General features: G+C 42.5%; 1 protein-coding gene across 2 annotated transcripts in view; it reads left to right on the forward strand.

Annotated features, from left to right (window-relative positions):
* The first annotated feature begins 215 nt into the window (after window positions 1-215).
* PCSK6 (proprotein convertase subtilisin/kexin type 6) overlaps window positions 216-16,969 on the forward strand; it is a 253,784-nt gene continuing 237,030 nt past the window's right edge. For both annotated transcript variants that reach the window (XM_077263337.1, XM_077263338.1), the window contains exons 1-2: window positions 216-254; window positions 336-481. In XM_077263337.1, the coding sequence (XP_077119452.1) occupies window positions 230-254; window positions 336-481 (171 nt within the window). In that variant the 5' untranslated portion in view covers window positions 216-229. The remainder of the gene's footprint in view (window positions 255-335; window positions 482-16,969) is intronic.

A 16,969-nucleotide genomic window follows, 5' to 3' on the forward strand; every position in this document is an offset into this window, starting at 1 on the left:
TGCTGCGCCTCAGTCGCGCCTTCTCCTCGCCCACGTGCGCGCGCTCCCACACGCTTTTATGAATGAAGTCACGTTCTCCTCAGCACAGCCACGGGTATCCGCCCACTCACGCTGTCCAAGACACGCCCTGCACCATAACCCCGCCCCTTATTCGCACCGTGTACAGGTCTGCGTTTTGATTGGCTGACGAGTTGACAAATAGTGGGTGGCGGAGCGCGGCGCCCAGCAGATGTGCAGAGCCGGGGAGTTACTCTGTACGTCCGCCTAGTGCTCCCTGTGAGCGGGCACCGGACCCGGCGACTTCCCGGTAACTCCCAACATGCTCTCCTTCACAGGTCCGCTCTTACTGCTGCTGCTGCCCGGCTGTGTGGCTCCCATTCCCCGCAACGTCTACTCCAACCATTGGGCTGTGCGAGTGCCCGGGGGACCCGAGAAAGCGGCTGAGCTGGCTACCAAATACGGCTACCTGAACATGGGGCAGGTGGGCATGTTCCCGGGCAGGAGGGGTGGAGGGCGGGCGGCCGGTGCTGGCGGCATGCTGTATACTCTCCCTGTGTAACTTTCCCCGCTCCTCCTCTGTACAGTGACCGCCTCAGGTAAATGTCTCAGCTGTGCGACCTTTACATAAACACCTTCTGCGCCTGATGGAGATGTCGCACATGACCTGTGCTTTCTGCATGTCGCACATCTGTGCACTGGGGAATGTCAGACAGTCCTGCCCGTATGTGCCCGATCTGCTCCTTGGTGGTCTCTCCTGCAGCCTCCTCTCTGCTCCTCTCCATCACTTTTCGGGACACTTGTTGGGGTCTTCTTTGTTTCATGTCTTTTTATTAACCCTGTGTGCGGCTGATTGTTATATGAGGGGTTTGTGGCTGTGATTTCCTGAATGTGGGTCATCGTTGGCTTTCTGTAAAGTTGGTGATTACACACAGGCAGATTTTCTAGGTTACAGTCCAGGTGCAGAGACATTTGTGTCCCGGGGGTCTCAATAAATGTGTAAAATATTAATAACTAGCTGTACTACCCGGCTTCGCCCGGGTTAATGACTGCTGTTAGCAAAATAGAATGTGTTAACAAAAATTTATTCTGCACACAAAAACCACAAAACAAATAGATAGAAATGTAATTATTAAAAGGCAAAAACTAAGCAAATAGAAGCATTTCACAACATATATTAGCTTTGTTATACTGAGAATGTCTTTGTTGCCTATATTAACCAATCAGAGCTCAGGTTAATTAACTGTAGCAAAATAGAAGCTGAGCTGTGATTGGTTGCTATTGGCAGCCTGATAAATCCCCAGCCAACAGGAAGCCCTCCCCCCTGGCAGTATATATTAGCTCACACATACACATAATAGACAGGTCATGTGACTGACAGCTGCCGTATTTCCTATATGGTACATTTGTTGCTCTTGTAGTTTGCTTATTAATCAGATTTTTATTTTTGAAGGACAATACCAGACTTGTGTGTGTTTTAGGGCGAGTTTTATGTGTCAAGTTGTGTGTGTTGAGTTGCGTGTGGCGACATGCATGTAGCGACTTTTGTGAGATGAGTTTTGTGTGGCGACATGCGTGTAGCAACATTTTGTGTGTTGAGTTGCATGTGACAGGTTAGTGTAGCAAGTTGTGTGCAGCAAGATTTGTGCATGGCGAGTTTTGCGCGTGGCGAGTTTTATGTGTGGTGCATTTTGAGTATGTGCAAGTTTTGTGTGAGGCAACTTTTGCATGTGGTGCAACTTTTGTACATGTGGCAATTTTTCTGTGTGTGCAAGTTTTGCATGAGGTGAGTTTTCCATGAGGTGAGTTTTGCACGTGTGGCGAGTTTTGCGTGAGCCTAGTTTTGCATATGGCGAGTTTTGCATGTAGCGAGTTTTGAGTGGTGACTTTTGTGTTTCGACTTTTATGTGGCGAGGTTGGTGTGTGTGTGTGGTGAAATGTGTGCTGAGGGTGGTATATGTGTTCAAGCACGTGGTAGTGTGTGGCGCATTTTGTGTTTGTGTTCATATCCCCGTGTGTGGTGAGTATCCCATGTCGGGGCCCCACCTTAGCAACTGTACGGTATATACTCTTTGTCGCCATCGCTCTCATTCTTTAAGTCCTCATTGTTCACATCTGGCAGCTGTCAATTTTCCTCCAACACTTTTCCCTTCACTTTTTCCCCATTATGTAGATAGGAGCAAAATTGTTTGGTGAATTGGAACGCGCGGGGTTAAAATTTCACCTCACAACATAGCCTATGACGCTCTCGGGGTCCAGACGTGTGACTGTGCAAAATTTTGTGGCTGTAGCTGCGACGGTACAGATGCCAATCCCGGACATACACACATACATACATACACACATTCAGCTTTATATATTAGATATACCTGTATGTAATCTCCTGTATATAGTATATACCTGTGTGTCATCTCACCTATATATAGTATATATCTGTGTGTCATCTCCTGTATATAGTATATACCTGTATGTCATCTCCTCCTATACATAGCATATACCTGTGTCATCTCCTCCTGTATATACTATATACCTGTAGGTAATCTGCTCCTGTATATAGTATATACCTGTGTGTCATCTCCTCCTGTATATAGTATATACCTGTATGTCATCTCCTCCTGTATGTAGTATGTACCTGTATGTCATCTCCTCCTCTATATAGTATATACCTGTGTGTCATCTCTCCTGTATATAGTATATATCTGTGTGTCATCTCCTCCTGTATATAGTATATACCTGTGTGTCATCTCCCCTGTAAATAGTATATACCTGTGTGTCATCTCCTGTATATAGTATATAGCTGTATGCCATCTCCTCCTGTATTAGCCCTCGTTCACACGTTATTTGGTCAGTATTTTTACCTCAGTATTTGTAAGCTAAAATGGCAGCCTGATAAATCCCCAGCCAACAGTAAGCCCACCCCCTGGCAGTATATATTAGCTCACACATACACATAATAGACTGGTCATGTGACTGACAGCTGCCGGATTCCTATATGGTACATTTGTTGCTCTTGTAGTTTGTCTGCTTATTAATCAGATTTTTATTTTTGAAGGATACCAGACTTGTGTGTGTTTTAGGGCGAGTTTCGTGTGTCAAGTTGTGTGTGTTGAGTTGCGTGTGGCGACATGCATGTAGGGACTTTTGTGAGATGAGTTTTGTGTGGCGACATGCGTGTAGCAACTTTTTGTGTGTCGAGTTGCATGTGACAGGTTAGTGTAGCAAGTTGTGTGCAGCAAGTTTTGCGCATGGCGAGTTTTGCGCGTGGCGAGTTTTATGTGTGGTGCCTTTTGAGTATGTGCAAGTTTTGTGTGAGGCAACTTTTGCATGTGTTGCAACTTTTGTGCATGTGGCAATTTTTCTGCGTGTGGCAATTTTTCTGCGTGTGCAAGTTTTGCGTGTGGCGAGTTTTGCACGTGTGGCGAGTTTTGCATGTGGAGAGTTTTGCGCGTGGCGAGTTTTGAGCGGCGACTTTTGTGTTTCTACTTTTATGTGGCGAGGTTGGTGTATGTGTGGTGAAATGTGCACTGAGGGTGGTATATGTGTTCGAGCACGTGGTAGTGTGTGGCGCATTTTGTGTGTGTGTTCATATCCCCGTGGTGGTGTGATTATCCCATGTTGGGGCCCCACCTTAGCAACTGTACAGTATATACTCTTTGGTGCCATCGCTGTCATTCTTTAAGTCCCCCTTGTTCACATCTGGCAGCTGTTAATTTGCCTCCAACACTTTTCCTTTCATTTTTTCCCCATTATGTAGATAGGGGCAAAATTGTTTGGTGACTTGGAAAGCGCGGGGTTAAAATTTCACCTCACAATATAGCTTTGACGCTCTCAGGGTCCAGACGTGTGACTGTGCAAAATTTTGTGCCTGTAGCTGCGACGCCTCCAACACTTTTCCTTTCACTTTTTCCCCATTATGTAGATAGGGGCAAAATTGTTTGGTGAATTGGAAAGCGCGGGGTTAAAATTTCACCTCACAACATAGCCTATGACGCTCTCGGGGTCCAGACGTGTGACTGTGCAAAATTTTGTGGCTGTAGCTGCTACGGTTCAGATGCCAATCCCGGACATACATACATACATACATACACACACACACACATTCAGCTTTATATATTAGATCTGTAAGAACGACTCACATTCGAAGATCCTTTCTTTATTCTCCACTTGTATATGATTGTCGGAGTGTAAGGGTTTGTAATGATTGTGATTCCCCCGTGTCCGTGACCGCGCAGCCCTTATGTCGCCCCCAGTAGCGGAGCGTCTGCCCCTGTCCGTTATGGGACGGTTATATATATGACGCTTAGGTTATGTGCCCACATGTGGGATCTGTTGTAGGATCACAGCCTGACTTAGCCTGATTGGTTTGGGGGCGCATGTTACTTGGGGTCTGTGCACACATTGCAGTTTTTTTTTGTTCGTTTCTTTTGCTACAAATCCTTAAGGATTTCCTAGTACCAGCTAAGTGAATGAGATTCCTGAAGTCTCATGTCATGTTGCTTATTTTTTCCTTGCAAATTTAATCTGCAGCATGTCCCTTCTTTCAGTGCTTTTGCTGCAGATTTCACCCATATTGATGAGTGGGGGGGGGGGAAGATCTGCAACAAAAACACATGGAAAGAAAATGCTTATTTTCCGTAGAGTTTTTCCTGCTATTAGATGCAGAAATTTCTGCTACAAATATTTAACGTGTGCACATACTTACTTTTTGTTCCCGGTGCATGTATTGATTGCAGACTCTGATGGTGTTTGATGCAGCATTCTCTGAAATTCTGACACTGATCAAACCAGTAGACCAGGTTCACGCGTTGCATATTTGCGGCAGATTTTACACGCTTAAAAAGTGGATGAGTTTATGGGTTATTTGGGACTTTGCTTATTTTTTCCTATAGGGTTAAGATCTTTCAAGTGGAACCCCATTGAAATGAATATACAAAGTTCTGATTAAAAATTTGTGTCCAGTGCAGAAATTCATTTGCTCCCTGCCTGTTCTGCACGGCGCCAAAGTCTGCTGGCTCAGTGCAGGCACAGACCGCTGCTGCTGGCGATTCGGCCACTTCATTTGACCTCACGTCAATTGAGCAGTTTTTTCACTTTTGTCAACTGAGCATCATTGCTGAAGTCGCGCTGATTGATGGTTGGCTCCCCGCAGTGAGGCCACAGGGAGCTTGCTGTCACTCAGTATGACAGAGAAGCCTCAGCAACAAAGCAGAGTGGAAAAGAAGCTGCTGTCAATGTGATGTCACCGGAAGCCGCAGGCGCGCTCTGGGTCAAACAGGCAGGTAGTGTTAATTTATGCTGTGTAAATTTTGTAAAATTGCAATGTGGACCCTAAGGGTATGTGCACACGTTGCGGATTTGGTTGTGGATCCACAGCAGTTTTCCATGCGTTGTACAGTACCATGTAAACGTATGGAAAACAATATCCGCAGTGCACATGCTGTGGAAAAAACACCCGGAGATTCAGTTTATTTTCCGCAGCATGTCAATTTTTTGTGCGGATTCCGCAGCGTTTTACACCTGCTCCATATTTGGAATCTGCAGGTGTTAAACCTCAGGTGAAATCCACACTAAATCCGCAGGTAAAACGCAGTGCGTTTTACCTGCCAGTTTTGCAGACTCCGCGCTGAAAAATCTGCATTGCAATCCGCAACGTGTGCACATAGCCTAAATACAGTGCAGATTTCAGCTTGGCACTCGGTGTGTAAAATCCTCACCAGATACAGTGTGAGCCCAGCCTTTAGGCAGCTTTATTAAGTCCGTTATTTTGGCAGCTATTCTACTGTTGTCTTGGATGTCGCAGTATCTGATCTGGCGTATGTATTTATACCCCCCCCCAGGCTATGATCTAGTTGTACGGAGTGGAATTGAAGTTTGTGACAATAAAAGCTCCATTCCCATACATGCATGGGGTGACTGTGTGGCTTGTGCAAAGATTTCAGGAAATTCTATAAAGTTGTAAGAAATTCCTGCAACAAATTTTCTGCAAGTAAATATATTGAAACCGTGAGCATTCAAAGGGGTTACCCACTACTGGACAACTGTAGTTTAAAGGGGTTGTCCAGTACATAAAATGGCTCACATATAAAGACCCCTACTTAAAATATAACCTTTATTAAGCATTTATAAAAGGACTAGACAAGACACACACTGTGACAAAGCTAAAAAACCAAAATATTAATGAATAATCCTGGATTGTCCCTATTTAGTACCCTTCTCTGAACACCTGCCTGACAGCAGAGGTTGGCACCCTTAAAATACGACTATGGTGTCCCCCTCAGGGGCTCTCCCTTAATTCCTAATACACCCCCATCATTGCTAGTTTTAAAATGTAGCACACCACACATAGGGGCCACAAAAAAGATATACGGTATATATTTACATTACATACACACATATATAATATACGGTATATGTGTGTATAATATTTTAAAATATATATATTTTTTTTATTTATTTTTATGAACTGAAGGGTGCTCCACCAAATATATAAAAGCAGATTGGAACAAGAGGGGAAAATCGTAAGAAATGTGGGGGAAAGTAAATCCAGGAGTCTTATACCATAATTGACAGTATAGTTGGGAAGTACCAATTATCCCTATTATGTCCTGGTATCCGGATCCCTGCTAAGCAGCGGAGGTTGGCACCCTATGTAGGCGAAAATGCCGCCCCGCTCCCCGGTGGTTCTCCCTGGGCCACCCTACATTGCCCTTTATAGATAAATATAAAATCCTGGCCATTTCTTTCTATACTTTTGTACAAGAAATCCACTTGTTGTGCATTAGAAAAGTTTGTGAGCTTTTGATTTTTCTTAAAAATGTTTTGAAAAAAATTGAATGCCGCTTCTTCAAAGTGGATCCTGAAGGAAACCTCCCCAAAGTAGACACTAAAAAAAAAGTTGCAAAGAATACTTCAGGAAAACTTTTTTTTTTTATACTCTCCAAAACCACATCAGGAAACTCTTGAGGAAAATTTCAACTTTTTCATTAACTCATCGGGAAGGTGCATTTCCTTAAAGGGAGTCTGTCACCCCTTTTTTTCGATTTGAGATAAAAATATGGTTCAATTGTGCCTGAGCTCTGCATTACAGCAGTACCTTTCATATCCCCCGATTCCCAACCTTTGCTGAGAAAATACCTTTGTAATCTCTCCGTTTTCCTATGTAAATTACCGGTCCAATGGGTGGGGCCTATTTGCCGTCTCTCCCCTCGCTCCTTGGCGTTCTTTACGTAACAAGATTTGTGAATAGCACAGATCCCGTACAGTTTCTGCACCTGCGCATTGAATTGGCCTCTAGTGCCTGCGCAGTATGCTTTGCCCAACTGTGGTCAAAGCATAAAATTACTATTGCGCATGCGCCTGCATTTTTCATTACGTTCTATGCCCCCTTGCATGGCAAGACTTCCTGGGCACAGAACGTAATGTAAAATGGAGCAATGCACAATAATGACTTTTATACTTTGCCCACTGTTTGGCAAAACATACTGCACACGCGCGAGAGGCCACTTCAGTGCGCAGGCAAACAACGCCAACTGTATATAACCGATTTACAGCAATTCCTCTGAAATCACCATTTCTGTGAGATCCCATCTAATATAGATACGGTATATTTGCTAAGTTGAGACCTTTTATCCTGCTGATTCAGTTACATCCATAGTTGCTTGTTTTATTTTACGCAACTTCGGGTAACTGCACATGGTTATATTACAGCTCTGTATAAACTGTGACTTCCATAGAACTTTGTGTCTTTAATGGTAAAGTATTATTCAAAAGTTTGGACACTCCTTTCTATGCAATGTTTTTTCTTTTTGGAATGTGCACACTGTAGAATCAGACTGAAGGAAATAAAACTATAAAACAAGGAGTAAAGAAACATGCGTGAAACAAACCAGAATGTGGTAACCTTACATTTCTATTACGTATACCCCCCCCCCCCTTTACTCTGACAGCTGTACACCCCCCTTGGCATTATCTAAAGCAGCGTCTTCAGGTATTCACCTTGAATGACTTTCCAATAATGTTAAATGAGTTCCTTCTTAAAGGGTGGTTCTTGCACGCAGTTATTTTTGATTTTACTGTCTAAATGTAATAACAAGCTGTACATTTTTATATATACTCATTCAGAGGCTGTGCTGCGGTTTGTGCTGGATCATGTATATTTGTGAATGGCTGGTTACACATCAGTTAACATTTTAAACATATTTATAAAATCATAGAATCATTCCAGGTTTTGGAGAAGATTTTTAGTTTTAAAGGTACATAAACTTGCATTCAGTAAATATTAAAAAGGCAACCAGATGCATTTTATCTAACGGCTTGTCTCCTAAGCACTTCCATTTTTCAATGATACACTTATTGTTAATTGTGGAATGTTTAAGAGATAAGAATAAGAAGTGTCATGATCTGACTTGTTACAATAGTGGCCTTCTCTGAAAATACCATGCTTGAATTCAGTGAGCTCTACAGAATAAGCTATTTCACAAAGATTCGTATAAACAGACTGCATTGCTAGGACTGGTTTTTATTACACCTGTGGCAATGGGATTAAATAAAAAAACCTTAATTCATGATTAAGTGATGAATGAATGTGCTCACCACTACTCGAACGATTGGGGTGCTTGGGTATGCTCATTGCTCAATCGATATTCGTATGTGCTCGAGCACCATGCTAGAGTCCACGGCTCCCACGTTTTGTGGCTCATAGACAACCAATAAACATGCTCTGAGTGCCTGCCATACGGTAATGCCGTAGCCATCTTGGCTACTGGCATTACTGTGATTGGTCCCCCGCATTATAAGGCCCAGTAACTCGATAGTCAGTACACTCTCCACTGGAAGCAGTTTAGGGAAAGTTGATCTTGGTGTGAGAGTTTAGATTGGAGAAGGCATATATGCAGTGTTTCATTGCTATTGCAGTACTTGTATACCGCTGCTGCACCATTAAATCAAAAGTCCTTTTTAGGGCTTCATACATCCTCCACCATATGAACAGTATCATGCAGCCCTCACTCATAATTTTTTTAAAAGTGTTATTATGCAGAGTTGGGAAAAAAAACCATATGCATTGTAAGTGCATTTACGCTGGTGTTGTTAGCCTTGTTTTAATAAATAAATAAAAATGACATGGGGTCCCCCCTATTCTTAATAACCAGTCAAGTTAAAGCACACACCTGGGGGCTGATTTCAGGCTGGGAAGGTCCTTGGTTATTGTGCCTTTCCTAGTCTAAAAATACAGCCTGCAGCTTCCCCAAAATTGGTGCATCACATTAGATGCACCAATTCTGGTGCTTTGCCTGGCTCTTACTGATTTGTCCTGGTGCGGTAGCAATCGGGGTAATGGTAGTTGGTGTTGATGACAGCTGTGATTTGTCAAAAAAAACACTTGCCATTAACTCTTGGGATTAGTAATGGAGAGGAGTCTGATCAAACACCCCTATTCCTAAGCTGATAATAAAAAAATACTTTATTTGAATAGAGACTTAGCTACGCTGTCCCTTGTTCACCAATTAATTTAAAGAAAAAAAAAACACTCCATGCAGGTCCGATGTAGTCCAACTAATCCGAAGTAGTCCAGAAAAGGATACCTGAAAGACCTAAAAAGACAGATATAAAGGCAATAGACACTCCTTTGTTCCCCAGTTATTGCGCAAAATGTTGCTACTCTGGTCTGATGTAGTCCACGTTCTTTGAATCTGCCTCCGGTGTTTGTAAATAGCTGTAAAGTTCCAGCTTTTATGATGCATTTTGGATGAATAAATAGAATTATCTCTCTGGTGCCTTGGAAACAATTACTCTGAATTTGCTGGTAACTCCATGGGAAGTTACCCCAAGGAAGCACAGAGCATGTGGAGTGGTGCAAAAGGAGCTACAATTATGGACATTTGCAATTCCATAGCTTTTCATAGAACAATGGCATGGCCACTGCTCTATTCTGCAGGATCATTTCAGAGTTTTATTCTAGTGATTGTCTTAAGGTACAAAAAAGTAAAATGACGTTCCACAATTTCTTCCAATACAGTATGGAATGTGTTTTTTTTGTTTTTTTTTTGTGGTGAGTAGTGATGAGCGAGTATACTCCTTGCTCGAGTTTTCCAGAGCACGCTCAGGTGGTCTCCGAGTATTTATGACTGCTCGGAGATTAAGTTTTCATCGCCTCAGCAGCATGATTTACAGCTATTAGCCAGCTTGATTACATGTGGGGATTACCTAGCAACCAGGCAACCCCCACATGTACTCAGCCTGGCTAATAGCTGTAAAACATTCAGCTGCCGTGATGAAAACTAAATCTCCGAACGCTAACAAATACACGGAGGTTACCTGAGCGTGCTTGGGAAAACCCGAGCAAAGAGTACACTCGCTCATCACTAATGGTGAGCCTTCTAAATGTGCTCTTTGTACTGTAATACAATTATTTTCAATGAACGTGTATGCATATTGATATTGTGCATGTATGGCCTGCAGCTCCCCAGGCTTGTCTTTCCTTCCATATTCCTATTAGTGGGATCGGTGGGGGTTCCTGAGGTCATGCCCTCAAAGATCTAAAAGTTGTCTATCACCTATCCTTTGGATAGGTGAGAATGTTAAATGTTGGAAATGGCTCTTTAATGCAAAAACAAATATTGTAGAAGGTTTTCTGCCTTTTTTTTTCCTTGGCTGAAAATAACTTTTAAACTTTTAACGTCCTGAATTTTCTGTGGCGAGGAAAATTTTGAAATGTTCCAGTTGTCATGAATGGCTGTATCTGTGCTGAGAAGAGTCCAGGCAAAGCAGACTTTGTTGCACTACAGCTCTCCCCTGTCTGTCCATAAACCTCAGCACATAAAGGAATTAATCTGACTTTTTTAACTTTCCCACCGTTACTGAAGGCTATGCACATAGATCGCTTTGAATAAAAACACAAATGGATATATGCACAGAAGATGCCCCCCCATATCATTTATTTTCCAAACTCTGAAATTAGACATGCGTGCATTCCTTCACACTGTTATGGACACACCAGACTCAAACGTTTCATACCTACTATGCAAAAAGCTTATTTTGAAAGATGAAACAAAGTGCAATACTGACTGTGCACCAAATGTATTGTGTAAAGCCGAGCAAGGACATAGGAGATGGCAGTGGCTACTGAAAAGACTCTCATCTCAGTGATGGGAAAGTCTTCACTGAATACAGATTTTTACCTCAGAATTGAGACTTTTGATAATGACTGATCAATTCTGGCAGAGAAAGAAGCAAATTTCTCTAAGATATAGGTGCTTCTCACTAAATTAGAATATCATCAAAAAGTGAATTTCAGTCCTTCAATACAAAAAGTGAAACTCTTATATTATGTAGTCATTACAGACAGAGTGATCTATTTGAAGTGTTTATTTCTGTTATTGTTGATCATTATGGCGTACAGCCAATGAAAACCCAAAAGTCATTAACTCAGTAAATTAGAATAATTAACAAAAAACACCTGCAAAGGCTCTGCAAAGGCTTCCTAATCATTTAACAAGATCCCTTAGTCTGTTCAGTAGGCTCCACAATCATGGGGAAGACTGCTGACTTGACAATGTCCAGAAGGCAGTCAGTGACACACTCCATAAGGAGGGTAAATCAAAAAAGGTCATTGCTAAAGAAGCTGACTCTTCAGAGTGCTGTATCCAAGCATACTAAAGGAAAGTTGAGTGGAAGGAAAAATGTGGTAGAAAAAGGTGCACAAGCAACTGGGATAACCGCAGCCTTGAAAGGATTAAGAAAAGGCCATTAAAAAATTTGGGGGAGATTCACAAGGAGTGGACTGCTGCTGGAGTCATTGCTTCAAGAGCCACCATACACAGACGTATCCAGGACATTGGCTACAAGTGACACATTCCTTGTGTCAAGCCACTTATGACCAATAGACAATGCCATAAGTGTCTTAGAATCATAAAATGGTAGAGTTGTAAGGAACCTCCTGGGTCATTTGGTCCAACCCCCTGCCAAAGCTGGATTCACTAAATCATACCAGACAGATGTCTGTCCAGTCTCTGAAGACTTCCATGGAAGGAGAACTCGTCGCCTCTCGTGGCAGCCTGCTCCACTCATTGACCACCCTGTCAAAAAGTTTTTTTCTAATATCTAATGTGTCCTCCCATTCAGTTTCATCCCACGTACAAATGAGAATAAAGATGATCCCTCTACTCTGTGACAGCCCTTGAGATATTTGTAGACCGCTATTAAGTCTCCTCTGTCTTCTTCTTTTCAAGCTAAACATTCCAAAAACCTTTAACCGTTACTCATAGGACATGGTTTGCAGACCGGTCACCATTCTGGTCACTCTTCTCTGAACTTACTCAAGTTTGTTGATGTGTTTTTTTTAAAAATGCGGTGCCCAAAACTGGACACAGTGTTCTAGATGAGGTCTGACCAAAGAGGAGTAGAGGGCAATAATGACTTCACGTGATCTAGACTGTATGGCTCTGTTAATACAGCTCAGAATTGCATTTGCCTTTTTTGCAAAGGATACTTTGTGTTCGAAACGCGTTGCCATTTATCATGTCTGTCATAATCTTCCTTCTTAATTTTGATAAATAAAGTTGAATTTTATAAGAAGCTGGAACACCTATTTTTTGATCACCGCACGCGAGACTACATGGGTTCCGTGCTTCCACACGTCGCATGCTGCTGCAGGTGAGCTGGTGATTTTTTTTTCCTTTTTGACTTCACCAGGAATTCCGTGTTACTGTTCGAGTTTGGCTGCCCGAACACAGGGTGTTTGTCGTGCTGTCATGTGCATGGTGGCGCGGCAAACACCCCTTCTGATCGCCGGTGAAATCATCCCCTTCGATCAGAGAGCCGTGGTTCCCATGCTGTCAAAGCACATCGTGAGCGCTCAGCTGTGATCACAGGTATAAAGTTTACCTCCGGGCACTGGTGTCAGCTGATGGGACTATAGCGCCCATCATCAGACACCTGCTGCCGCTAATAACAGCGAGAGCAGAAGCGGCTGATGGATTTATTCATTAGCCGTCTCCTGTGCTGTAAATAAATGAGTTAAAAGTAAACTGGGTTCCCCTGTGTTTTTGATAACCTACCAGGCAAACCTCACAGCTGGGGGCTGCAACACTCATCTGTCAGCTTCAACAAGGCTGGTTATCAAGAATAGAGGGGTCCACATGCTGTTTTTTTTATTATTTTTAATAATTAAAAAAACGTTGTGGGGTCCCCCCACTTTTGACAACCAGCCTTGATAAGGCAGACAGCTGGGGGCTGGTGTTTTCAGGCTGGTAATGGGCCACGGATATTTGCCCCCCAAGCCTAAAAATAGCAGCTCGCAGCTGCCCAGAAAAGGCGCTAGTTCTGGCGCTTTGACCTGTAGCGGTGGCAAGTGGGGTTAATATTTGTGGGGTTGATGTCACCTTTCTATTGTCAGGTAACATCAAGCCACGGATTACTAATGGAGAGGCGTCTGAGACACCTATCCATTACTAATCCTATAGTTATATGGTAAATAAAGTCCTTTATTAGAAATGAGGCTAAACAGTTTTATTTATTTAAAAAAAACAAACACCATTATACTCACCAAACTCCTATTTCACCGAAGCCCTTGTTCTCCTGTGATAAAACTAAAATTAAAAAAAAAAAACAATATCCGTCACCTATCCATTGTTCTATCCCAAGCCGTAATCCATGTCTGGGGGAAAAAACCTTTTCAACCTGGACGTTGCCAAGATGCGCCCGTCCAGGTTGAGAATCACAGGTGACTGAACTGCTGCGAGCGCAGCCTCAGTGACCGGCAGTGACCTAATCGAGGTTACCTCCGGTCACTAAGGCTGCGTCCTCTGCTGGGCTGAACTGCTGTGACCTCGGTGAGATCTCTGCTAGCACCGTGAGAAACCATGACAGCACAGAAAACACTGGCTGTTCAAGTGAATGGGGTACCAGAGTAGTACTTGGACCCAAACCCGCCGGACCTGAACATCCAGGTGTCTGCCCATCTCTAAAAAACGATGGCTCCTAGTTTTTGCAATAGTCTTTTAGTGTGTGACAGCAGCCAAACAGAAACCTGATATAAATCTGATATCGCTATAATACCAACCCGAAGAATAAAGTTGTCTAATTGCTTAATAAACAAATAAAACCATTTCTTCACCTGCTGTTGATTTGTTAATTCTACCTTCCAAAGATCGAAAGTAAGGCTGTGTCCGTCTTTTTAGGCGTGCACAAAAGTGCAGTCCGCCACAATTTTCTGCACTTCTGAAAAGGACAATGCTGAATAGTGAATGGATCACAAATTCTGTGATACACCAATGTTGTCAATGTGATCACTGCACACCTAGATGAATTGTTTGAGAGGTGCAGTTTGTAAAATGGGGTCATTTGTGAGGGGTTCTGCTGTGTTGACACCTCAGGGGCTCTCCCAGTGGGTCATGGCACCCACAAACCATAACAGTAACATCTGCACTATAATATGGCGCTTCTTCCCTTCTGAGCATTGCACTGTGCCTGAAACGTATTTCCCAATTACATGTAGGGTATTAGCGCACTCAGGAAATAATGGACCTCCATTTTATGTAAAAAAAAAAATTTCTCCTATTAACTCTTAGGAAAATTAAAAACTTGGGGCTTAACCCCTTAATGACTGCTGATACACCTTTTAAGGGTGTCAGTTAAGGGTACTTAAACCACAGCGCCGCTTTTTAATGGCGCTGAGGTTTAAGGTTATAGCGCCACCCAGCGTCGGAATTTCTCCGGGGTCTCCGCTAACAGGGGTAGCTGAGACTCCAGAGATCACGATTCGGGTTGGTTTTTACCGACCCCGGTGTTGCAATTTCCGTTAACGGTAGAACGGCGACCACAAAAAAGTCACATTGTCCACTTAATTTCTCCTCTGATGTGATCGCACATCAGAGTAGAAAGAAATGGGGTCCCCCGCACACCCCGGTACCTGTGGTGTCCCTGCATGCCCCCTCAGGCGGCCGACATCATCTTCCGGGAGAAAATGGCGGGATCATGCACAGTGCGCCTGCTGAGATCTGCAGGCCAGCACCCGGCAACAATAGGAACATTTTCTCATTGGTTAATTTTGATCACTCTGATAGACACTATCACAGTGATCAAAATAAAAAAATAGTAAATAAAACCCCATTTTATCACCCCCTTAGTTAGGGCAAAATAAAGAAATAATTTTTTTTTACATATTTCCATTTTTCCATTGGGGGTGGGGTGGTCTGGGGTTGGGCGTGGGCTTAGGTGAGAATTTGGGGGTTTCCACTGTTTTGGTACATCAGGGGGTCTCCAAATGCGACATAGCCGCCACCATTGATTCCAGCCAATTTTGCGTTCAAAAAATCAAACGGTGCTCCCTCCCTTCTGAGCCCTGCCATGCACCCAAACTGTGGCTTTCCCCCACATATGGGGTATCGGCATACTCGGGAGAAATTCCACAACAAATTTTGTGGTTCTTTTTCTCCTGATACTCATGAAAATAAAAATAAAATGGTTCCAAAGTTAATTATGAAAAAATGGAAAATGTTAATTTTTTCCTTCCACATTGCTTTAATTCTCATGAAGCACCTGAAGTATTAATAAACTTCTTGAATGTGGTTTTGCTCACCTTGAGGGGTGCAGTTTTTTAGAATGGTGTCACTTTTGGGTATTTTCTGTAATCTTGACCCCCCCAAAGTCATTTAAAAAAAAATAAATAAAAAAATAAATTTTGTAAATGTTGGAAAAATGAGAAATCACTGATCAACTTTAAACCCGTCTAACTTCCTAACAAAAAATAGTTTCCAAAATTGTGCGGATGTAAAGTAGACATGTGGGAAATGTTATTTATTAAGTACTAGCTGAAGAGCCCGGCTTTGTTCGGGCATAGTAACTAACTGTGGTTAGTTATGACAAATTATAATGATTATATTGCAGATAAACATTTCACATCATATATTCAACACGACAGATTTGCAACACAAATTAACTAAATGATTACCCAAGTATTGATAGTATTTTATTTTCAACTCATTCAAGAGTCTTTTGATAAACAACATTTTTTTCCTTCCGGTGCAAAGATGAACAGATTTTTGGCAGTTCCAACTCTTGAACAGACCACGTAAAGTTGACCATGAGAAAAGCATGAAGATTGCAAATCGATCCCTACTACTTTTAAGGACTGTCCCTCAGCCTTGTTAATGGATATTGCAAATTCCAGTCGAACTGGAAACTGGAGGCGTTTAAAATCAAAAAGCAAATCAGATCCACTCTTTGCCCGTCGCGCGCATGCTCCATTGTAGATACGACGGAGCTAGATGTGGCTTGTGCCTGCCGCACACTGATACTCTGAAGGCAGCTGCCCTGACTGTAGCTGGCAGCAGATGGGACGTCGCAGCCGTTGAGTTTTGCAGTGTGGCTTTCGAGGTGAATGTGTCTCCGCCCATGTGCGCTAACAACGTGGGCCGTGTGGACGGATCTTTGCATGTGGAGTGGGCGGGGCTATGTGAAGTGGGCGGGGCTTGATATACATACATACATACACAGCTTAAGAGATTTTTATAGATATATAGATAGATTTTGTGTGATGCCACTCTAATTTAAGGGCATAAAAATTCAAAGTTTGAAAATTGCAAAATTTTCTACATTTTTGCCATATTTTCATTTTTTTCATAAATAAATGCAAGTCGTATCGAAGAAAATTTTACCTCTAACGTGAAGTACAATATGTCACGAAAAAACAAACACTGAATCAGTGGGATCCATAGAAACATTGTAGAGTTATAACCACCTAAATTGACAGTGGTCAGATTTGTAAAAATTGGCTTGGTCATTAAGCAGCAAATTGGCTCTGTCACTAAGGGGTTAAACAGTTTAGTGGTAAAAATGTAATTTATTCTTTATTCCCGCTCAATGGTATAAAATTCTGTGAGGCACATTTGGTGTCAATATGATCACTGCACCACTAGATGAATTAATTGGGGAGTGTAGTTTGAAAAATGAGTTCAATTACAGGGGGTTTCTG

Source organism: Ranitomeya variabilis, chromosome 5, assembly GCF_051348905.1.
Source record: "Ranitomeya variabilis isolate aRanVar5 chromosome 5, aRanVar5.hap1, whole genome shotgun sequence".
NCBI classification, from domain to species: domain Eukaryota; kingdom Metazoa; phylum Chordata; class Amphibia; order Anura; family Dendrobatidae; genus Ranitomeya; species Ranitomeya variabilis.